The 24,842-nt window shown below is 45.2% G+C and overlaps 1 protein-coding gene and 1 pseudogene across 1 annotated transcript; both read right to left on the reverse strand.

Moving 5' to 3' along the window:
- Window positions 1–13,123: 13,123 nt before the first annotated feature.
- On the reverse strand, window positions 13,124–14,742 carry LOC127695471 (transmembrane protein 92-like; annotated as a pseudogene).
- A 5,586-nt stretch (window positions 14,743–20,328) lies between these two features.
- LOC127695577 (transmembrane protein 92-like) lies at window positions 20,329–21,953 on the reverse strand. The gene is made up of 5 exons (XM_052197834.1): window positions 21,873–21,953; window positions 21,503–21,525; window positions 20,934–21,017; window positions 20,597–20,795; window positions 20,329–20,430 (listed from the first exon to the last, which is right to left on the reverse strand). The coding sequence occupies exons 1-5, from the start codon at window positions 21,951–21,953 to the stop codon at window positions 20,329–20,331; spliced, it is 489 nt and encodes a 162-aa protein (XP_052053794.1).
- Window positions 21,954–24,842: the final 2,889 nt, after the last annotated feature.

Below are 24,842 nucleotides of genomic sequence, written 5' to 3' on the forward strand. Positions count from 1 at the left end.
ATAATGTACAAGAGTCACCCAGGTGGTACTAGTTTTGAAGGCATGAAGGGGTCATGAATAGCAGCTGAGCCGTGGCACTGTGAGAGGCCATGGTAGGCCACTGGTGACAGTGCAGCCTCAGTTGTACTTGATGACCCAGGGATCAGACAAGGAATTGAGGTTTGGAGAAGTGATGGCAGACCTTTGGTGGAGCACGCAAGATCATGTGTGGGTCCCAGACATTGGAATGAGAAGCTGTAACGCTGAATCTGCCTTGGAGACCCCAAGATTTTTGAGATGCCAGGACCATGGGATATCTACTGAGAAAAAGCTTCTAATAAGAAGTGGAACCGGCCCAGGAAAAGAAACTTGTTACAGTCAAGAAAGATGAAAAAGGAGTTGGAGATCTGAAGACCACTTAAACATCAGACACACATGGAGTGGCAGCATTTGAAGTTTGCCCAGCTGATTTCCTTTCTTGATTCCAGAATTACAGGTAAGTGATTGGATGGATCACAGAAGAGACTTTCAACTTAGGACTTTTAATATTGTTGATACTAGTATAAAGTATGGAGTCTTTGGAAGTTATATTGAATACACATTTTTCTTATGTTATGGCTATATATGGACCCATAGAGTCACATGTTTGAGTAAGCCAATGGGGGCCAGGGAGTGGAATGTGATGATTTGTCTCTGCTTGGATCAGGGAGTGGCACTAGTGTAAGGTGTGGCCTCGTTGGAGTAGGAGTGTCACTTTGCTTGTTGGCTTTGAGACCCTCATTGTAGCTGCCTGGAAGCCAGTATTCTCCTAGTGGTATTCAGATGAGGATTAGAACTCTCAACTTCTCTTTCACCATGCCTGCCTAGATGCTCCCATGTTCCTGCCTTGATGATACTGGACAGAACCTCTGAACCTTGAAGCCAACCCCAATGAAATGTGTTTATAAGAGCTGCTTTGAGCCGGGTGGTTGTGGTATACGCCTGTAATCCCAGAACTCTGGGAGGCATAGGCAGGCAGATTTCTGAGTTGTAGGCCAACTTGGTCTACAGAGTGAATTCCAGTACAGCCAGGCCTATACAGAGAAACCCTGTCTCAAAAAAAAAAAAAAAAATCCAAAAAAAAAAAAAAGAAAAGAAAAAAAAGGGCTGCCTTGGTAATAGTGACTGTTCATAGCAGTAAAACCCTAACGAAGATAACTTTTTTAAAAAATTGATTTATTTATTTATTCATTTATTCATTTATTTATTTATTTATTTATTTATTATATGTGAGTACACTGTAGTTGTCTTTAGAAAGTCCACCATGTGGTTACTGAGATTTGAACTTAGGATCTTCAGAAGAGCAGTCAGTGCTCTTAACTGCTGAACAATCTCTCCAGCTCCTAAGACAACTTTTTATGTAAATTCAAAATCATCTCTTTTTTTTTTTATTTTGAGACATGGTTTCTCTGTATAGCCCTGGCATCCTGGAACTCACTCAGAATACCAGGCTGGCCTTGAACTGGGAGATCTGCCTGCTTCTGTCTCCTGAATACTAGGATTAAAGGCCACTACCTTGCCACTAAATAAAACCAACATAACAAATGCTAAAACATGTTAAGTGAAATTCAAAGTGTCTAAGGATTCCCTTGGTGTGCTTGGCTCTGCTCACATTTAATATGTCACAGGAGGGGCTGAAGATATGGCTCAGCAATTAAGAGCACATACTGCTCTTCCAAAGGTCCTGAGTTCAATTCCCATCAACCACTTAATGGCTCACAATCATCTGTACAGCTATAGTGTATTCATATACATAAAATAAATAAATACATCTTTAAAAAATGTCACAAGAATGGACACTGGACAACAGCAACTCCATCCTTTTCTCTATAACTGTTGAAAGAAGAAAGTGTGGTACCTACAATCAACTCCTCAGAGTCCAAAGAGTCCCTAGAGGTTGCCTCTGAAACAATCTGGGTACAAACTACGTATAATTCACCTTATTTTATGTCATATATTTTCCCCTACACACATCCTTTCCCTTTTTGTATTTGTGTGAGTTGTGTTTGCTTGTTCCTTTGTTTGAGGAGGGGTCTCACTGTGTAACCCTGGCTGTCCTGGAACCTAACGTGTAGACCGTGCCAACCATGTTGGCCTGGAACTCACAGAGATCCACCTGCCTCCCCTTAATAAGTGCTAGAATCAATGCATGCACCACCATGCCAGGGTCACATGTGGAAATGTATGTAACCACTGCAGAAATTAAAATGCATGATAACAGGAAGGTTCAGCATACAGAGCAAGTTCCAGGATGGCCAGTGCTACACACCACACAGTCACAGACACACACACACACACACACACACACACACACACTGCACCCAATACAAAGCTGTCACACTTCCTTGAATCTCTCTCTGGTACACACCCTACCCAGTAGCAAGCAGGCCTCCACCTCTTAGTCTTGTCTCCATCTCTGTCTTAGGAGGAGTGTGAAGCCCAGCTCCCCAGGCTCTGTGCCCTTTCCTCAGGTGTTTGTTGATAATGAGGCAAGGCCACTTTCCAGCCACAGTTCTGTGGAATGGGGAGAAGTCAGCACTCCCTAGGGATGAGGGACAGGAGGACAGGATTTTGTGGTCACTAACACGGGGAAGCACTGTATCACAGAAGGGTGAAGCAGTTTCCTTCTGTGGCCGACTCCTCAGCTCCTCACCTCAGGTGAGTCAGGGATTTTCAGTGTGAGCGGATCACATTGGCCTTTTCCAGATTTACTTGAGTGGGGAATGTTCCCACCAGCCCTTTATAGGAGTCAGAGTTCTCTAGAGGAAGAGAAATGATACAATGACTCTCTATATAGAAAAGGGATTTATTGGAATGGCTTCCAGGCTGGAGTTCAGCTAAGCTAACAATGGCTGTCTACCAATGGGGAGTCCAAGAATCGAGTAGTCAGTCAGATCACAAGGCTGGATGTCTCCACTGGTCTTCAGTGTGCACCAAAACCCTGAAGAAGTAAAATCTAAAAACTAATGACAATAATTAGAATTAATAAGGAATGGATTTTTTTCAGATTTAAGTTATATCTTCCTGCCTCAAAAGATCTCTGTTAAGGGTGGGTCTTACTGCATCAATTGTTTAAGAAAAAAAATCCCTCATAGGTGAACCCAGTCATTTGGATTTTAATCAATGCCAGATGCAGTTGAGTTGACAACCAAGAATAACCATCAGACTGTGGGGGTGGTGTGAGGCGGGATGGGAATTTATTTTGAGATAAGCTGTTCTGGGTGTTGGCTTTGGTCCTTATAATGTTAACTCTGTGTGGAATCTATGTTTTGCACACATGTGTATGCGCATCACATGCCTTGGGACTGGTGCAGAGGATCAAACTGAAGACCCAGAGAAGAGCAGCAGGTGCTCTTAAACACTGCAGCATCCCTCAAGGGAGCTAAATTACTTTCATTCCTCTCTTGGCAGGAATATCCAGGGGTTTGGTTTGTTCTCTCGCTGCTGCTTGTTCTTGTTCTTGTTCTTGTTCTTGTTATTGTTATTGTTCTTGTTCTTGTTCTTGTTATTGTTATTGTTCTTGTTGTTGTTGTTGTTCTTCTTCTTCTTCTTCTTCTTGCTCTTGTTCTTGTTCTTCTTCTTCTTCTTCTTCTTCTTGTTCTTGCTCTTGTTCTTCTTGTTCTTGTTCCTCTTCTTTCTTCCTCTTCTTCCTCTTCCTCCTCTTCCTCCTCTTCCTCTTTGTCCTCGTCCTCGTCCTTCTAATCCTCCTCCTCCTCTTCTTATTCTTATTCTTATTATTCTTATTCTTATTCTTCTATTATTCATTTCATGTATAGGAGTACATGGCCACTGTCTTCAGACACAATAGAAGCAAGAATTGGATCCCAGTTACAAATGGCTTTAAATTACCATGAGGTTGTTGGAACTCAGGACCTCAAGAAGCTCAGTGCTTGTAGCCACTTTGTCATCTCTAGGATGAGATCTTAGTTGTGATAAGTTATGTTATGTGACACTGCTCTTGGGAATCCATGAATAAACATGGTCTTTTCTAGGGTATGTTACCTTGTATAGTCTGACTCAATTCCTCATAACCAGAGCCTATTATCCAACAATTTCTGTTCAGAGCTGGCTTCCCTTTGAGTATTAACAGTTTTCCTTTATTATCTCTCATTATCTCTAAGCACCCTGAGTGATTTCTCACTGGGAAGGTGTATTGGTCCTGTAACAAAGTCACAGGAGGTATGACAGGCACTGTGGGAGTGAGCACAGATGAGGACAAAGATAGAGCCTCAGGACCCCTGTCACTCAGAGGTCACGGAGGAGGTGGAAGATGCAGTCAGTGCTGGAGAGGAAAGCTAGGCAGAGTGGAAGCAGACAGGTATGGGGAAGTCCTTGGAGCTAGAACACTGGTCATGTGGGTCAGACGCTAATGAGATGTGAGATCAGGAAACAGACATTGGCTGCAGCATAACTGAGGTCAAATGACCCGGATGGAATTGATATCCTAGAAGAGTGGGAATAGAGGGTTGAGAAGATGGAGAAGGGAGGTTGGTCAGCAGGATAGTGAACTGAGTTTTTCAGAGAGGTTGGTGGCAGGGCAGGTTATAAAACGACCAACCCTCCACACAGGGACCAGCAGAGTTTTGGGATGGTAATTCGGTGCATGATATCTGTGCAGGTGGGGAAGAAATTAGTTGGACTTCCTGAGATAGTTACCTTTGGTTTGGTTTGGTTTGAGACAGGGTGGGTTCTCCTCTATAAAGCCCTGTCTGACCTTGCACTTAATACTTAGAACAGGCTGGTTTCAAACTCACAGAGTGGCTTACCCCTGCCTCCTAACTGCTGGGACTAAAGGAGTGGGCCATCATGCCTTCAATGTGCAATCATGCCATGATGACTTCTGTCTTTTTCCTCAAAGGAACTTGAGGATGGGTATACTGGTTAGTTTTGTGTGTCAACTTGACACAGGCTGGAGTTATCACAGAGAAAGGAGCTTTAGATGGGGAAGTGCCTCCATGAGATCCAGCTGTAGGGCATTTTCTCAATTAGTGATCAAGAGGGAGCGCCCCTTGTGGGTGGTACCACCTTTGGGCTGGTGCTCTTGGGTTCTATAAGAGAGTAGGCTGAGCAAGCCAGGGGAAGCAAGCCAGTAAGAAACATCCCTCCATGGCCGCTGCATCAGCTCCTGCTTCCTGACCTGCTTGAGTTGCAGTCCTGACTTCCTTTAGTGATGAACTGCAATGTGGAAGTATAAGCTCAATAAACCCTTTCCTCCCCAACTTGCTTCTTGGTCATGATGTTTGTGCAGGAATAGAAACCCTGACTAAGACAAATTGGTTCCAGCGTAGTGGGGTATTCCTTGTGAAAACCTGACCATGTTTTGGGGAGGATTGTGGAAGGACTTTGGAACTTTGAGCTAGAAAATCTGTAGAAAGTTCTGTAGGAGCTTGGAAGAGAATGTTACGAACAGTGCAGAAGATGGAGGCCTGGCTTGTGAAATTTCAGAGGGAAGATTAAAGACATTAAAGTGGCCATGTTTTGATTGTGAAGATTCTGTGGTTTTGGTTAGCTGGGGCTGAAGAATCAGCTGTAAGTAACAAGATACCAGAACCACTAAAGCAAACCTTTGTGTTACTGGGACTATTGATGCTGGTTAGCTGGAGCTAAGAAATTAGCGGTGATTAAGAAGAGACCAGCATCACTGAGATAAAATCTTCTTGGAAGTGTTTTCTGAGAGCACAGAGAGTGTGTTCCAGAGATAGCCACAGTTGTATTTTGTGCTGTGGCTGGACTTGGTACTGTGTAAGAGTCACCCAGATGGTACTGGTTTTGAAGGCATGAAGGGGTCATGAAGAGCAGCTGAGGCTCTTGGCACAGTGAGAGGCCACGGAAGGCCATTGGTGAAGGTGCAGCCTCAGTTGCAATTGATGCCCCAGGACTTGAAGGGGTCATGCATAGGAGCAGAGGCTTGTCACCCTGATGAGAGCCTATGAGAGGCTATTGGTGAAGCTTAATTACAGTAGAAGTCAGCAGTGTTTTGGAGATGCCAGTGCCATGAGATGACCACCAAGAACAGCACCAGCAGTGGAGTACGGGTAGCTGGAGCCTAGAATACAAGCTGTGTGCTACAAAGGGCAGGACTGAAGAAGTGACCCAAGCCCTTGAAGGAGCCTGGAAGATTGTGAGTTGGATCCCAGACATTGAACCATTGGAGTTTAAGTTTTGCTTTTGGTTGTGACTGTGCCCTGATAGGTTTCCCTCTTGAAGCAAAAAAGTATTTTAGTGGAGCCCACAGTTAAAAGACTTTGAATTTTTAAAAGACTTTAAATTTGAAAGATATTGGACATCTTAAGGTGATTGAACTTTTAATGTGTAAAGACTGTGGGACTTTAAAATAATTTAGATCTTGGGGATGAAAGTAAGGGTTGAGGCTTAATAGTGATGTTTGTGTGTCAAGTTGACAAGGGGTCAATTGTACTGGCTAGTTTTGTGTGTCAACTTGACACAGGCTGGAGTTATCACAGAGAAAGGAGCTTTAGTTGGGGAAGTGCCTCCATGAGATCCAGCTGTGGGGCATTTTCTCAATTAGTGATCAAGGGGGAGCGCCCCTTGTGGGTGGTACCACCTTTGGCCTGGTGCTCTTGGGTTCTATAAGAGAGCAGACTGAACAAGCCAGGGGAAGCAAGCCAGTAAGAAACATCCCTTCAGGGCTTCTGCATCAGCTCCTGCTTCCTGACCTGCTCGAGTTGCAGTTCTGACTTCCTTTAGTGATGAACTGCAACATGGAAGTGTAAGCTCAATAAACCCTTTCCTCCCCAACTTGCTTCTTGGTCATGATGTTTGTGCAGGAATAGAAACCCTGACTAAGACAATGGGATTTGAGAGGCCTGAGAAGGCAGGTCTGAATTAGTAGCCTTGAGAGACTCTGGAGTGTTTTGGAGGAGTTGGGATCTGGATATCCAATCATTCCCAGCTAGCTAGGGGTTGTACAATTCTGTCATAGTTGTACTATCAAGGTTAAGAAGAAGGGGAACCACCTATACATTCTCAAGACTATGCAGGGCACTCTGTCGTTTAAGCCTCAGGTAAACTCTGTAGGGTAAGTCTTACAAATCCATCTGTCCTGTAGCTTGTGCTTGCTTACTTCCTTAAGACCCAAACTTTGTTTGGTGATGAAATAATAAATAAATAAATAAATAAATAAATAAATAAATAAATAAATAAATGAAATTGGAGGAGGAAATACACTTTCCTAGTGTTTTAAGAGGCTCAAATCTTCACAAGCTTTATTTACCTGAACATTAATCAGAAATGCCAGGCTATAGAGATGGTTCAGCCCGTAAGAGCCCTGACTGCTCTTCCAGAGGTCCTGAGTTCAATTCCCAACAACCACATGGTGGCTCACAACCATCTGTCATGGGATCTGATGCCCTCTTCTGGTGTCTGAAAGTGAGACCACTTATGCTGTGCTGGTTCTTAGGAAAAAAAAACCAATTTACCCTGAGTCTGGATTCTTCCTTGATGAGCAGGATGGAGGGATAGTCAGGTAGACATCTGATGTGAGAAGGTTGCAGTTACACTGAAGTCAGGAAGATGGGTCTGAAGGCATGAATGTGGGGGTCGGGAAGGCTGGGAGAACGGCCAGATTGGAGGTTGACACATCTGGACCAGAGCAGCAGATGGTGCTGACAATGGGAGTGGGAGGCAAGGAGGATGTCCTAGTTAGGGTTACTATTGCTATGACAAAACACCATGACCAAAGCAAGTTGAGCAAAAAAGGTTTTTGTTTTTTTTATTTACATCTCCTCCAAGTTATAATCTATAACAGAAGATATCAGGACAGGAAATCACACAGGGTGTGACTGTGGAGGCAGGAGCTGATGCAGGGGATATAAGGGACTATTTCTCTCTCTGTCTCTCTCTGTCTCTCTCTGTCTCTCTCTCTCTCTCTCTCTCTCTCTCTCTGTCTCTCTCTCTCTCTGTCTGTCTGTCTTTCTGTCTCTCTGTGTGTGTTTCTGTCTCTCTGTCTCTGCCTCTGTCTCTCTCTCTGTCTCTCTCTGTCTCTTTCTTTCTCTCTGCATTAAACGAATAAAAAGGAAAAGACATGACCTCTGCTAGGTATGATGGAGAAGGAAGTTCATTGTAGACAAAATGCAGAGACTGGAATATCTGGGAAAGTCCAGAGTCTATGTGACCCAAAGCCATTGGGGTTGGTGACAGACGGGGGCAGAGCACCAGGAGAGGTCAAGAGGATGATGCAGTTCAGTGACCAAGAGGATAAAAGGTTCAAAAAAATCTAGTAGGATCATATAGAGAAGAGCATCTGGAGGAAGGAAGGTCCAGTTCTGTGCTGCAGAGTTCAGGGCAGAGGGCTGGGTACCAGCCATGCCCTGTAACAGACAGGGACTGAGGGATGCTGGGAGAGCCTGTAGGTCAGCTCCACTTTAATATAAAATAGGCCCCTCAGCCCTCCGTCCCAGGTGTGAAACTTAACACTTTCTCAACCCCCTTCCTCTCCAAACTGGGTTTCCTCTGGCTTTCCTAGAACACTTGATTTGTTTGAGCGCTGTCTTATTAAGCGCTGCCTTGGTAAGAGTGTCTATTCATAGCAGTAAAACTCTAACTAAGTTACTTTTTAAAAAAAGATTTATTTATTTATTATATGTGAATCTACTGTTGCTTTATTCAGACACTCCAGAAGAAGATGTCAGATCTCCTTACAGTTGATTGTGAGCCACAATGTGGTTGCTCAGATTTAAAATCAGGATCTTCAGAAGAGCAGTCAGTGCTCTTAACAACTGAGCCATTTCTCCAGCCCCTAAGACAACTTTTTATGTGAAATTCAAAATCACCTTACTTTTGAGACAGGGTTTCTCTGTGTACCCCTGGCATCCTGGAACTCACTCAGTAGACTTGGCTGGCATTAAACTCAGAGATCTGCTTGCCTCTGCCTCCTTAACACTAGAATTAAAGGCCACTACCTTGCTACTAAATAAAACCAACATCACATATAAATGCTAAAACATGTTAAGTGAAATTCAAAGTGTCTCAGGATTTACTTGGTGCATTTGGCTCTGTTCACATTTTAAACGTCACAGCAATGACACTAGACAAGAGCAACTCCATCCTTTGCTCTATAACTTCTGAGAGAAGGAAGTGTGTTACCTACACTTGACCCATCAGAGTCCAAAAGGGTCTGTAATTCCCTGCTTCAAAATCCTGACTAACCTGGAACTTCACCACAGCACCTGGTTCTTCTAGATCTTAATACAGGTGCAGAGAAACACATAAACACACATTTATAAAAATAAAATATTTGAGTTTATTTTACAAAGCTTCTATGAACTTATCATTTCTCCCAATAAGACAGACACAGTGCAGGTTGGCATGACAGATCCTTCATCCTGAGGGAATGGGGGTTCAGCGTGGATGCATGTCTAACAGAACTAGCTCCCACAGGTCAATGGATGTGGACCAGTGTTTCACACACCCCCAGTCCCGTGCACCAGAAGGTGCGCATCTGCATCTTTGTGAGCTTTGGTGTGGGCCTCTCTGCAGATTTATCCTTAGAAGTGGCATCACACCTGGTCTCATCCTGGACATCCAGGACAGGAACAGTCAGGCAGTGGCTTTACAAATATTGGTGGAATGGACAGTGCTAGGTCACATCTGAAAACCTAACATCTCTTCACTCTCACCCACAGTAGGGACTATAATGAGTGGGAATAGATGCATTCAGGGGCTTGGAGAGATGTCTCAATGGTTAGAATACAGGCAGCTCTGCAGAACTGGGGTTCAATACCCAATACCCACAAGCCAGGACATAGTCCTCTAGAACACCAGTTCCAGGGGATCTGATACCCTAACAAAACACTGACACACATTTTAAAGATGATAAAACTTTTCAGCCACTAAACTGCAGAAAGCAACTCTCTCCAGGCCATACCACTGAATGGAAAGCCCTATACCATCTTCAATAGCCAGCCTGGTTTACTGAGAGTCCAAGATAGACACACCTGATTTGCCTGCACACCTAAGCTGTGAGCATTGGTAGTGTGGTCTGTCTGAAGAGAAACAGGGGCCTTTAGCCCTCTGCAGTACACACAGTAAAGACAGGGGTAAGGTGCAAAAGCATGGGCACCAAAACTGTCTTTACTCATCAACCCCTCAATACAGTCCACACTCCAGGCTGTCCTCAGTCTCTCAGCTACAGGACAAAACCTTCTCTTTAGGAGTCTGAGTTCTAGTGCCTGGAACCCAGGCTCAGCAGGAGGAGGAGCAAGGTGGGGTCTGCCTCCCCTCTCCCTCCAGGGGATTCCAGGAGAGGAATGTGGAAGGAAGTGTCCCATTGGCCTCACTGCATAGGAGTCTACCCATGCCTGCTTCTCCAGGCTTTCTCCCCACCCTACCTTCTCCCAGAAGCCTGTTTCTCACTTGTATCTCCCTGAGAGTTCCATACTTAATTGAGTTCTGGTCTCCCAGGACTGGATTCGGATATCTTGGGAGTTTCCAAGTTCATTTCTTTATTGCTTCCAAATCCCAGGAAGCTGAAGGTCTAAGCCTTCATCACACCTTGGATGCTCAGTCCTCCCAGCAGGTGTCAGTGCAGTCAGTCACCAATGAAGAAGTCAGAAGTGTTTCCTTAGCCTCTGATCTTTTCTGTATCCCCACTCTGCAGCCAGCTTCTGACACTCAGTCCCTGGGTTCTCACATTGCTATAGAGGGACAGCGAGGCCCTATCTGCTCAGGTATGGTTGGAAGATGGCTCAGAGTCTGTGCTGTTCAGTCTTCAATCTCTTCCAGGCACAGAAGTGCTTCTGTAGGATGGCGGGGTGAGCTATCCAGTCAAGGTTGGCAGTCCACTAGCAATGATCTCTCTGCAACCACTACAGCCACTGCCAATTCTTAAAGTTGTCGACAACCTTGAATGTGGGACAGAGATTCTGGACCCAGCTTAGATCTCAAGACAGAAGGGGAGGGGGCCGTGGTGTATAAAAAAAATTAAATTAAATTAAATCAAAGTACAAGAGACATGATGGGATCAGCAGTCATTCCAGGGTCCTGGGCTTGATCCAAGAGGTCTGTGTGTGTGAGGCAGCTCACAGGGTTGCATAGGCATTCCCTCTCATCTGACCAGCAAGGCCCTCAGGCCTGAGGCTGTAGGGAGGAGATAGTTCTGTGGAATCAGCAAAGTATGTCCAAGCTGGGCCTGGTGGGACACACCTTTAATCCCTGCGCTTAAGAAGGAGAAACAAGTGATCTCTGAGTTCTGAATTCTAGGCTATCCTGGTCTACAGAGAATGCCAGGATAGTTAGGGCTATACAGAGAACCTTGTCTTGAAAAACAAAAAAGGGGCACTTCAAAGATGGCTCAGCAGTTAAGAGCACTGACTGCTCTTCCAAAGGTCCTGAGTTCAAATCCCAGCAACCACATTGTGGCTTACAACCATCTGTAATGAGATCTCTTGCACTCTTCTGGAGTGTATGAAGACAACTACAGTATAAATAAATAAATCTTTGGGGGAAAAAGAAAAAAGAAAAACAAAAAGGAAAGAAAAAAAAGAAAAAATCAAAAGAGAGAATCACACAGATAGCACAAGCAGAGGAGGGTAGGGAGGTATAATCTATCCATTAGTGACTTGTAAAGGGCTAATCTTTTTTTGGTTTTTCAAAACAGTATTTCTCTGTGTAGACCTGGATGTCCTGGGACTCACTCTGCAGAGCAGGCTAGCCTCGGAACTCAGAAATCCACGTGCATAAGCCTCCCAAGTGCTGGGATTAAAGGCATTCTCGACCACTGGCCAGCAGGACAGTTTATTTTATTTTATTTTATTTTATTTTATTTTATTTTATTTTATTTATTTATTTTTTAAGAGTCCTCCCAAGCTAGCCACCTGCTCACTGCTCCCAGTAGCTGTCATACAGTACTAGAGTTGTTGAAACAAGCTGGGGACTTACCTCGCATGCTAGGCAAATTCTCTACCACTGAGCTATGTTCTCAGACAACCTCCCACCAGGGCTTAACTCATTGTAACTCTGGCTAGATTCAGAGCTTTAATCCTCCTGCCTCAGATTTCTGACTAACTTGGAAGTACACCACTGCACCTGGGTCTTCCAGATCTTAATAGACAGGCAAAGAAACATACAAACACACATTTATAAAAATGTAACAATTACATGTATTTTTCAAACCTGCTATGTAATTTTCTTTTTTCCCAATAAGACAGACACAATGTATGTTTGCATGACAGATTCTTCATCATTAGGGGATGTGTGCCTGTCTTACAGAACAAGTTCCCACAGGTCAATGGATGTGGACCAGGGTTTCACAGCCTTTCTGGTGCAGTGCATCAGGAGACACACATCTGCATTGTTGTGTGCCTCGCTCCACAGTAGTCTAACCATGCCTGCTTCTCCAGGCTTTCTCCCCACACTACCTTCTCCTAAGAGGCTGTTTTCTGCCTTTTATTGCCCTAAGAGTCCCATGATTAGTCATGTTCTGGTCTCCCAGGAAAGCAGGTCACAGGGCTGGAAGAGAATTGTGGGAGCTTTCCTGTTCATTTCTTTAGTGCCCCCAAGTCCCAGGAAGCTGAAGGTCGAAGCCTTCATCACATCTTGGATGCTCAGTCCTCCCAGCAGGTGTCAGTGCAGTCAGTCACCAATGGAAGAAGTTTCCATTAGCTGGAAGAAGTTTCCATTAGCTGGAAGTGTTTCCTTAGCCTCTGACCTTGTCTCCATCCCTACACTGCAGTCAGCCAATGGCACTCAGTCCCTGGGTTCTCACATTGCTATAGAGGGACAGCAAGGCCCTCTCCGCTCAGGTATGGTTGGAAGATGGCTCAGAGTGTGTGCTGTTCAGTCTTCAATCTCTTCCAGGCACAGAAGTGCTTCTGTAGGATGGCAGAGTGAGCTGTCTAGTCAAGGTTGGCACTCCAATAGCAATGATCTCTCTGCAACCACTTCAGCCACTGCCAATTCTTAAAGGTGTCAAGAACTTTGAGTGTGGGACAAAGATTCAGGACCCAGCTTGGCTCTCAAGATAGAAGGGGAGGGAGGAGCATGTACAAAATAAAAATAAATTAAATAATAGTACAAGAGACATGATGGGATCAGCAGTCATTCCAGGGTCCTGGGATTGTTCCAAGAGGTCTCTGTGTGAGGGAGCTCACAGGGTTGCATAGGCATTCCCTCTCATCTGACCAGCAGGGCCCTCAGGCCTGAGGCTGTAGGGAGGATGTGGTTCTGTGGGAGTTGGATTCAGAACAACCTGCAGGAGAAAAGGGATACTTGTTTTATTTAGAGTCTGGAGGCAAAGAATGGCAAATAGGGTTGGCAGAGCCACTGCCTATCCATTATCCCCCTTCCCCAACCCATTATGACAACATGTTCAACAGCTGGCTATGAAACACATTAGGTATTGGGACAAAAAGACACACCTGACTGTAGCGTGGTTGGGGATCCAAGGAGGTGACCCAAATGCTCTCTAGGGGAGCAATGGAGGGTGGTTCTAGAGGAGTCAGATGATTCCCTGTTCTGATATCATGCTGTTGTCTTCTACAGTTGGAACAGACGTGCCTCACTAGCCCACAGATGCAGAAGAGAGCAACCATGACCAATGAGAAGATGAATAGGAACATAGGGGGGGGATAGTGTTGTCATGAGTGCCTAGGACAAGGTCCCTTGCCAAGCCCCCTCCATCACCAACCCCCACCTTGTCTCTGGTGGACCCAGCCCTCAGTGAATGATGCCCTGAAGTGGTGACCCCCGGCTTACAGGAAGGGGTCATTTGCAGGATCCCAGGCCTTTCTTTCTGGGCAGCATTCATTGTCACAGCATGTGAATCCTTTGGGGCAGCTTCTAGTCAGGACAAACAGACATGGGAAGATACTGATGGCATCAGAGGGTCCAACCAAAGGATCCCTGTTTCCCTAGACTCTTAGACCCTCAGGTTGTAAGCCACTCTTAGTGGTTTTGGGGTACAGTTCCATCCTGGGTTCACTGGGAGGAATCAGGGTATGGACTTGAGGCCTGAGTTCAGAGTTCATCAGGGCAGGATGCCATTGTTCCTCAGGCAGAATGGTCATGGTGCTGATCTTCCATGGGAGGCAGCAGTGGGACATTGCCCATGTGACTCCCCTTCCCCAGCTGTGAAAGGTTGGGGATTAGCAGCAGATCCTGAGGTTGGGTAAGCTGAGAGGGGCTATGGTTTCAGCAAAGATGATAAGAATTAAGTGTCTGTCCCCTTATCCAGGGCAGAATCTGAGCACAGGCAGGTTCCCACACCCCACCTTCCTTTTAATGATAATTATAGACAAAGTCCCATACTTACAAGCTGTCACATGTGTTTACATCCTGTGGAAGAAAAAAGACAAGGTCAGTGCTCAAAGCCTGGGAGTTGGGTCTCAGATGTGAGAATGCTTCTCCAACATGGCAGTAAATCAGGTAGGTGTATGTAAACCAGTGGTGCTTGTCCAGCATGACAGAACTCAAGAGAAGCAGAACTGTTCAAGGCTACAGAGACAGTTTGAGGCCAGGTTGGGAACAGGAATCTCTGTCTCACAAAGAACTGTAGGCTAGTCTCTGCTCAGAAATTGTCAGACAATTCTGACAGTGGGTCTCAGAATCTCTATCCCTCCAACCACCATGTCCAGGGATAGCCTCTGCCCCATAGGGTCCTCCCAAAGTCACAGAAGACTGGCTTACCTTATTGGTGCTTACTCCTTGAAAAGTAGAAAGCAGGACAAATATCAAGGTGAGTGTGCCCATAACTCAGGAGTCCTTCATCTCTGCAAGGGGGACACTGAGGTTCTGTGTGTAAGGACAGAGTAACAGGTCAAGACCTTCCCAACTTCCCTCCACCTATGAGGCCTAGCCTCAAAATAGGGACTCAGTTAGCATACCAGACCAGGCAGGACCAGGGCTTTAAGCTGACCTAGAGCTCACAAAAGGGAAGTAGAGAAGACCTGGCCTTGCTTGAGTTTGAGGAATTTGGAATTCGGAGTTTAGAAGAGATTGATTTGCCAACTTTGTAAGTTGGATGGAGCAGAGCGCTGTGGATGTCCCTCTGCTGTGCTGTGCTTAAATAGTGGTTAGAACAGGGCGTGGTTGCCCAACCTTTAATCCCACCAAGGATAAAAGGCAAATTTCTGTGAGTTCAAAGCTAGTATGATTTAATTAGTGAGATCTGGAGCAGCTAGGACTGAATTAAAAAAAAAAGCCAGGTGTTGTTAGCACAAGCCTTTAAATCCCAGCATTCCATAGACAAGAGCTAGGTGGGTTACTGAAGCTAGCCTGGTCTACAGAGCAAGTTCTAGGTCAGCCAAGACAACACAGAGAATCCCTGTGTGAGTTGGGAGGGGGAACAGTCTGGAAAGATGACTCAGAGTTGGAGAGCAGATGTCCTTGGACCTGGATTCTGTTTCCAGCATCTGTATACAAAGTGGCTCAAAGGCGCCTGAAACTCCAGTTCTAGATGATGCCGGCTTCTGAACTCTGAGGGCACCAGGCATGCATACGGTGCACATACATCTATGCCATAAATACTCAGACACATAAAAATGAAATAAATTTCAAACAAAACAAACCAGTAAGGCTGGCCAGGTGAGTCGCTCGGTGAATGTGCTTACCACCAAGCCCGAAAACCTGAATTTTGCTTTGTTTTCTTTGTTGGAATTGTTTTCTGACCCAGGGTCTCTGTACAGAGCCTGGCTGTCCTGGCACTCACTTTGTAGATGAGGCTATCCTCCAGATCACAGAGATCCCCCTGCCTCTGCCTCCTGAATTCAGTAATTAAAGGCCTGTGCCATCACATCCAGCTTTGAAAACCTTAATTTGATCTCCATCTACTACCCATGTAGTAGAAGGAGAAAGTAAACTTGACTGAAAACACACACACACTCTCTCTCACATACACACACACACACACACACACACACACACACACACACGGAGAGGGGAGAGCGTTTGGGGTGGGAGAGAGAGAGACCGAGAGAGAGTAAATGAATAAATGTAAATAAAATATCTTTGGTTATCATTTTAGATTTCATTTTTTATTTGTTTTATGTATATGAATACACTGTAGCTGTACTGATGGTTGTGAGGCATCAAGTAATTGCTGGGAATTTGAACTCAGGACCTCTGCTCACTCTGGTCAACCCTGTTTTATTTTTTACAATACAGGGTTTCTCATGTAACTCTGGTTGTCCTGAAACTCACTCTGTAGACCAGACTGGCCCTCAACTCAAGAGATCCACCCCATCCCAGAGTCTGGGATTAAAAGTTTTGCCTCCACCATCCAATATATATATATAAAAAAAATTTTAAAATAAAAATTTTAAATTCAAGAAAAGCGATGATGTTGCCTTGGTCATGGTATCTGTTCATAGCAGTAAAACCCTAACTAAGACAGAAGTTGGTACCAGGGGTGGGTTATTGCTGTGTTAGGCCTGACCATGCTTTTGTTTGAAAGAAAGTGGATTTGGGGACTTTGGATTTGGAAAGCAAAAGAATGCTTTAAGTAGGGCTTAATTGGCCAGTCTAGGAGGAATGCAGAAGACTTTGTTAGTGAGAAGGATTTGAATTGTGAGGACCTGGAATAAGACATTTCAATAAAAAATTTCAGTATGTGGTTTAGAAAGTATTTTTGTTATATTTTGGTGAAGAATGTAGTGACTTTTTGCCCTGGTCTAAAGAGTTGGCCTAAGGCTAAGATGACAAGACTTAAATGAATTGCATTGACAAAGGAAGTCTCAAAAAGCCCAGCAGAAACTGTTCTCTGGTTAAGTCTCCATGCTAAGAAAGGAAAAATATAAAATATATGGTTCCAGTATTAGCGGGGCACCAGGAAGTGAAATGGATCTGAATCCTATGCTCTTGGAGAGAGCAGATTAAGGGATTTGGGAGCAAGATCCTGCCCAGCTTCATTTAGGTCCAGGTATAGAGTACATACCTTTAATCCCAGGAGACAAAGCCAAACAGATCTATGAGTTCAAGGCCTGCCTGGGACAAAGCAGGTTCTAGGTGAAGAAAAACTTATATTCAGGCATGCTGGTACCTGCCTTTAATCCCAGCATTCCAGGAGACAGAGGCATGCAGGTCTCTAAGTTCAAGGTCAATCTGCAGAGCAAGTTCCAGGATAGCCAAGTTTAGGCAAAAAGTTGGGAAACAAAGAACAAGGAAGGCCGTGTCTCCAGAAGCAGTAGAACTCAGCAGCTACTGAGGTTCTGAGTTCAATTCCCAGCACCACATGGTGGCTCACAACCTTCTGTACATTCATTCTCTCTCTCTCTCTCTATCTCTCCCCCTCCCTCCCATTCTCCCTCCCTCCCTACCTCCACCTGTGTATGTGTGTGTGTTTGCACTCAAGTGAATTTAGTTGACTTTTGCCTTCTACTACATGGGTCCCAGAGATCAAATTAAGGTTTTCAAAGCTGGATGTGGTGGCACAGGCCTTTAATCACAGAATTTAGGAGGCAGAGGCATGGGGATATCTGTGAGTGGGAGGATAGCCGGGTCTATGGAATGAGTGCCAGGACAGCCAGGCTATGTACAGAAACCCTGTGTCCCATGCCCTCTTCTGGTGTGTATGAAGACATGGACAGTGTACTCACAGACATAAAATAAAAATAAATCTTTGGGCTGGAGAGATGGCTCAGCTGTGAAGAGCACTGACTATGCTTCCAGAGGTCCTGAGTTCAATTCCCAGCAACCACATGGTGGCTCACCACCATCTATAATGGGGATCTTATGCCCTCTTCTGGTGTGTCTCAAGAGAGAGAGTGAAATAAATATTAAAAAACTTATTTTGAAAAAAATTGAAAAAAAAAAAAAAGGAGAAAGCCGGGTAGTGGTGGCACAGGCCCTTAATCCCAACAATTGGGAGGCATAGGCAGGCAGATTTCTGCATTTGAGTCCAGCCTGGTCTACAGAGTAAAGACAGCCAGAGCTACACAAAGAAACCCTGTGTCAAAAAACAAAACAAAACAAAACAATAAAAAGAAGCAACAACAACAAAAAAAACTTCCTTGAAAAAAAAAGAGAGAGAAGAGAGCTGCCTCACTAAGGTGAGGGAAAGTGCTTCCTGAGAGCACAGAGAACATGTGTTCCATAGATAGCCAAGGTTGTACCTCATGCTGCAGCTGTACTTGATAATGTGCAAGAGTCACCAAGGTAGTACTTGTTTTGATGTCTCCAAGGGGTCATGAAGAGCAGCTGCTCCATCCTTTGCTCTATAACTTCTGAGAGAAGAAAGTGTGGTACCTACACTGGACTCCTCAGAGTCCAAAAGGGTCTGTAATCCCCTGCCTCAAAATCCTGACTAACCTGGACCTTCACCACAGCACCTGGTTCTTCTAGATCTTAATACAGATGCAGAGAAACACACAAACACACATTTATAAACATGAAATATTTAAGTTTATTTTACAAAGCTTCTATGAACTTCTCTTTTCTCCCACTAAGACAGACACAGTACAGGTTGGCATGACAGATCCTTCATCCTGAGGGCATGGGGGTTCAGCGTGGATGCATGTCTAACAGAACTAGCTCCCACAGGTCCATGGATGTCACCAATGTTTCACACCCCACCCGGTCCAGTGCACCAGAAGGTGCGCATCTGCATCTTTGTGAGCTTTGGTGTAGGCCTCTCTGCAGATTTATCCTTAGAAGTGGCATTGCACCTGGTCTCATCCTGGACATCCAGGACAGGAACACTAGGGCAGTGGCTTTGCAAATATTGGTGGAATGGACAGTGCTAGGTCACCTCTGAAAACATAACATCTCTTCACTCTCACCCACAGTAGGAATTATAATGAGTGGGAATAGATGCATTCAGGGGCCTGGAGAGATATCTCAATGGTTAGAATACAGTCAGCTCTGCAGAACTGGGGTTCAATACCCAATACCCACAAGCCAGGACATAGTCATCTAGAATACCAGTTCAGGGGATCTGACACCCTAAGAAAACACTGACATACATTTTAAAGATAATAAAATTTTTCAGCCACTGAACTGCAGAAAGCAAATCTCTCCAGGCCATACCACTGAATCGAAAGCCATATACCATCTTCAATATCCAATATACCATCTTCAATATCCGGTATACCATCTTCAATATCACATACGTAACAAGCAGGCTGAGGGGACCTCCTCCTACACTGAAAATCCCAGTTCTCAGAGCCTGAATCTACCTGGAACCCCCGTCCTGCCATTTTCTGTGGTGGCTCAGAGATGAGTAATATTGGGGTTCCTGAATTTGAAGCCAGCCTGGTTTACTGAGAGTCCAAGACAGACACACCTGACTTGCCTGCATACCTAAGCTGTGAGCATTGGTAGTGTGGTCTGTCTGAAGAGAAACAGGGGCCTTCAGCCCTCTGCAGTACACACAGTAAAGACAGAGGTAAGGTGCAAAAGCATGGGCAACAAAACTGTCTTTACTCATCGACCCCTCAATACAGTCCAAACACCAGGCTGTCCTCAGTCTCTCAGCCACTGGACAAAACCTTCTCTTTAGGAGTCTGAGTTCTGGTGCCTGGAACCCAGGCTCAGCAGGAGGAAGAGCAAGATGGGGTCTGCCTCCCCTCTCCCTCCAGGGGATTCCAGGAGAGGAATGTGGAAGGAAGTGTCCCATAGGCCTCACTGCACAGGAGTCTAACCATGCCTGCTTCTCCAGGCTTTCTCCCCACCCAACCTTGTCCCAGAAGCCTGTTTCTCACTTGTATCTCCTTTAGAGTTCCATACTTAATTGAGTTCTGGTCTCCCAGGACTGGATTCGGATATCTTGGGAGTTTCCAAGTTCATTTCTTTATTGCTTCCAAATCCCAGGAAGCTGAAGGTCTAAGCCTTCATCACACCTTGGATGCTCAGTCCTCCCAGCAGGTGTCAGTGCACTCAGTCACCAATGGAAGAAGCTGGAAGTGTTTCCTCAGCCTCTGACCTTGTCTCCATCCCTACACTGCATTCAGCCAATGGCACTTAGTCCCTGGGTTCTCACATTGCTATAGAGGGACAGCAAGGCCTTCTCTGACCAGGTATGGTAGGAAGATGGCTGAGAGTCTGTGCTGTTCAGTCTTCAATCTCTTCCAGGCACAGAAGTGCTTCTGTAGGATGGCGGAGAGAGCTGTTCAGTAAAGGTTGGCAGTCCGCTAACAATGATCTCTCTGCAACCACTACAGCTACTGCCAATTCTTAAAACTCTCAACACACTTGAGTGTGGGACAGAGATTCTGAACCCAACTTAGCTCTCAAGACAGAAGGGGAGGGTTCAGCATTGTATAAAAACAATAAATTAAATCAAAGTACAAGAGACATGATGTGTTCAGCATTCATTCCAGGGTCCTGGGCTTAATCCAAGAGGTCTATGTGTAAGGGAGCTCACAGGGTTGCATAGGCATTCCCTCTCATCTGACCAGCAGGGCCCTCAGGCATGAGGCTGGAGAAAGGAAGTGGTTCTGTGGGAGTTGGATTCAGAACAACCTGCAAGAGAAAAGAGATACTTGTTTTATTTAGAGTCTGGGGGCAAAGAATGACAATTAGGGTTGGCAGAGCCACTGCCTATCCATTATTCCTCTCCCCAATCCATTCTAACAACATGTTCAACAGCTGGCTATAAAACATTAGGTATTTGGACAAAAAGACGCACCCGACTGTAGCGAGGTGGGGGATCCAAGGAGGTGATCCAAATGCTCTCTAGGGGAGCAATGGAGGTCGGTTTTTGGGAATTCTGATGATCCCCTGTTCTGTCATCTTGCTCCTCTCTTCCACAATTGGGACAGAAGTAGTCCACTAGCCCACAGATGCAAAAGATGGTGACCGTGACCAACAAGATGATGAATAAGACCCTAGGGTGGTGGATAGTGTTGTCATGAGTACCTAGGCCATGCTCCGTTGCCAAACCCCCTCCATCACCCACCCCCACCTTGTCTCTGGTGGACCCAGCCCTCAGTGAATGATGACCAGAAGTGGTGACCCAGGCTTACAGGAAGGGGTCATTTGCAGGATCCCAGGCCTTTCTTTCTGGGCAGCATTCATTGTCACAGCAGGTGAATCCTTTGGGGCAGCTTCTAATCAGGACAAACAGACATGGGGAGATACTGATGGCATCAGAGTGTCAAATAAAAGGTCCCTGATTCCCTAGACTCTGTGAAGCTCAGGTTGCAAGCCACTCTTAGTGGGTTTGGGGTACAGTTCCATCCTGGGTTCACTGGGAGGATTCAGGGTCTGGACTTGAGGCCTGAGGTCAGAGTTCATCAGGGCAGGATGCCATTGTTCCTCAGGCAGAATGGTCACGGTGCTGATCTTCCATGGGAGGCAGCAGTGGGACATTGCCCATGTGACTTCCCCTCACCCAGCTGTGAAAGGTTGGGGATTAGCAGCAGTTCCAGACTGCAGATTCTGAGGTTGGGTAAGGTGAGATGGGCTATGGATTCAGCAAAAGTGATAGGAATTAGGAGTCTGTCCCCTTATGCAGGGCAGAATCTGGGCACATGCAGGTTCCCCCACCCCACCTTTCTTTTACTGATAATTCTAGACAAAGTCCCATACTTACAAGCTGTCACATGTGTTTGCCCCCTGTGGAAGAAAAAAGACAGAGGTCAATGCTCAAAGCCTGGGAGTTGGGTCTCAGGTATGGGAATGCTTTTCCAACATGGAGATAAATCAGGTAGGTGTGTGTAAACCAGTGGTACTTATCCATTATGACAGAACTCAAGAGAACACATCGCTATTCAAGGCTACAGAGACAGTTTGAGGCCGGACTGGGAACAGGACTCTCTGTCTCACAAAGAACTGTAGGCTAGTCTCTGCTCAGAGATTGTTCCAGACAGTGGGTCTCAGACTCTCCCTCCCTCCAACAGCCATGTCCAGGGATAAGGCTCTGCCCCATAGAGTCCTCCCAAATTCACAGAAGAATGGCTTACCTCATTGGTGCTTACTCCTTGGAGTCTGGAAAGCAGGCCAAAGGTCAAGGTGAGTATGCCCAGAACACAGGAGTCCTTCATCCCTGCAAGGGGGCCACTGAGCTTCTGTGTGTAAGGACAGAGTGACAGGGCAAGACTTTCCCAACTTCCTTCTACCTATGGGGCCCAGCCTCAGGATAGGGGCTCAGTTAACACACCAGAGTTGGGCACAACCAGGGCACTGAGCTGACCTAGAGCTCAGAAAAGGGAAGTAGAGAAGACCTGGCCTTGCTTGAGTTTGAGCAATTAGGAATTGGGAGTTTAGAAGAGATTGATTTGCCAACTTTGAAAGTCGGATGGAACAGAGCGCTGTGGATGTCCCTCTGCTGTGCTGTGCTTAAATAGTGGTTAGAGCAGGGCGTGGTTGCCCAACCTTTAATCCCACGGATAAGAAGGCAAATCTCTGTGAGTTCAAAGGTATTATGATTTAAATAGTGAGATCTGGAGCAGCTAGGATTGAATTAAAAAAAAAAAGCCAGGTGTTGGTAGCAAAAGCCTTTAAATCCCAGCATTCCAGAGACAAGAGACAGGTGGGTTACTGAAGCTAGCCTGGTCTACAGAGCAAGTTCCAGGTCAGCCAAGACTACACAGAGTAACCCTGTGTGGGTTGGGAGGGAGAACAGTCTGGAAAGATGACTCAGAGTTGGAGAGCAGATGTCCTTGGACCTGGATTCTGTTTCCAGAATCTGTAATCAAGATGGCTCATAAGCACCTGAAACTCCAGTTCTAGATGCTGCCGGCTTCTGAACTCTGAGGGCACCAGGCATGCATATGGGGCATAAACATCTATGCAATAAATACTCAGACCCATAAAAAGGAAACAAAAAAATTTAAAACAAAACAAACCTGTAAGGCCAGCCAGGTGATTTGCTGGGTGAATGTGCTTACCAACAAGCCTGAAAACCTGAATTTTGGTTTCTTTGCTTTTTTTTTTGTTTGTTTGTTTGGTTTGGTTTTTTTTTTTCCCAGACAGGGTTTCTCTGTGTAGCCCTGGCTGTCCTGGAACTCACTCTGTAGACCAGGCTGGCCTTGAACTCAGAAATATGCCTGCCTGTGCCTCCCAAGTTCTGGGATTAAAGGCGTGTGCCACCACTGCCAGACTTTGCTTTCTTTTCTTTATTGGAATTGTTTTCTGATACAGGATCTCTGTACAGAGCTTGGCTGTCCTGGCACCCATTCCGTTGACCAGGCTATCCTCTGTCTCACAGAGATCCCTGTGCCTCTGCCTACTGAATTCAGTGATTAAAGGCCTGTACTATCACATCCACCTTTGAAAACCTTAATTTGATCTCTGGGACACATGTAGTACAAGGAGAAAGTCAACTAAATGTACTTGACTGCAAACACACACACACACACACAAACACACATAAACACAAGGGGGGAAGATAGAGAGAGAGAGCAAATGAATGGATGTAATTAAAATATCTTTCAATATCATTTTAGTATTTCAATTTTTTATTTATTTTATGTATATGAATACACTGTAGCTGTACTGATGGTTGTGAGCCATCATGTAGTTGCTGGGAATTTGAATTCAGGACCTCTGCTCATTCTGGTCAGCCCTGTTTTATATTTTCAAGAGAGGGCTTCTCTGTGTAACTCTGGTTGTCCTGAAACTCACTCTGTAGACCAGACTGGCCTTCAACTCAAGTGATTCCACCTCCATCTGTATCCAGTCTGCGATGAAAAGTGTGTGCCTGCACCATCAGATATTATAAAAACAAAACAAAACCTTTAAAATAAAAATTTTAAATTCAACACAAGCAATAATGTTGTCTTGGCCATGGTGTCTTTTCACAGCAGTAAAACCCTAAGACAGAATTTTGTACCAGAAGTGGGGTATTGCTGTGATAGGCCTGAACATGCTTTTGTTTGTAAGAAAGTAGTTTTTGGGACTTTGGATTTGGAAAGCAGAAGAATGCTTTAAGTAGGGCTAAATGAACCAGCCTAGTAGGAATGTGGAAGACTAAGTTAGTGAGAATGATTTCAATTATGAAGACCTGGACCAAGCCATTTCAGTGAAAAATTTCAGTATGTAGTTTAGAAACTACTTATGTATTATTTTGCGGCAGAATGTAGCTAGTTTTTGCTCTTGTCTGAAGAGTCTGCCTAAGGCGAGGGAGAAGAGATTTAGATTAATTGCATTGACAAAGGAAGTCTTAAAAAACCCAGCAGAAAATTTGTTCTCTGGTTAAGTACTCATGCTAAGAAAGGAAAAATATAAAATATATGGTTCCAGTATTACCGGGGCACCAGGAAGTGAAATGGAGCTGAATCCTATGCTCTTGGAGAGAGCAGATCAAGGGATTTGGGAGCAAGATCCTGCCCAGCTTCATTTAGTTCCAGGTATGGAGTACACACCTTTAATCCCAGGAGACAAAGCCACACAGATCTAAGAGTTCAAGGCCTGCCTGGGACATAGCAGGTTCTAGGTGAAGAAAAGCTTAAATTCAGGCATGCTGGTACATGCCTTTATTCCCAGCATTCCAGAAGACAGAGAAATGCAGGTCTCTGTGTTCAAGGTCAATCTGCAGAGCAAGTTCCAGGATAGTCAAGTTTAGGCAGAAAGTTGGGAAACAGAGAGTTGGAAATAGAAGAAGGAGTACCATGTCCCATCTCCAGAAGCAGTAGAACTCAGCAGCTACTGAGGTCCTGAGTTCAATTCCCAGCACCACATGGTGGCTCACAACTTTCTGTACAGTGCTCCCATGCCCTCTTCTGGTGTGTATAAAGACACTGTCAGTGTACTCAGAAAAAAATAAAAATAAAAATAAATCTTTGGGCTGGAGAGATGGCTCAGCTGTGAAGAGCACTAACTGCTCTTTTAGAAGTCCTGAGTTCAATTCCCAGAAACCACATGGTGGCTCACCACGATCTATAATGGGGATCTTATGCCTTCTTCTGGGGTTTCTGAAGACAGAGAGAGTG

This window comes from Apodemus sylvaticus, chromosome 10 (assembly GCF_947179515.1).
Source record: "Apodemus sylvaticus chromosome 10, mApoSyl1.1, whole genome shotgun sequence".
NCBI classification, from domain to species: Eukaryota; Metazoa; Chordata; class Mammalia; order Rodentia; family Muridae; genus Apodemus; species Apodemus sylvaticus.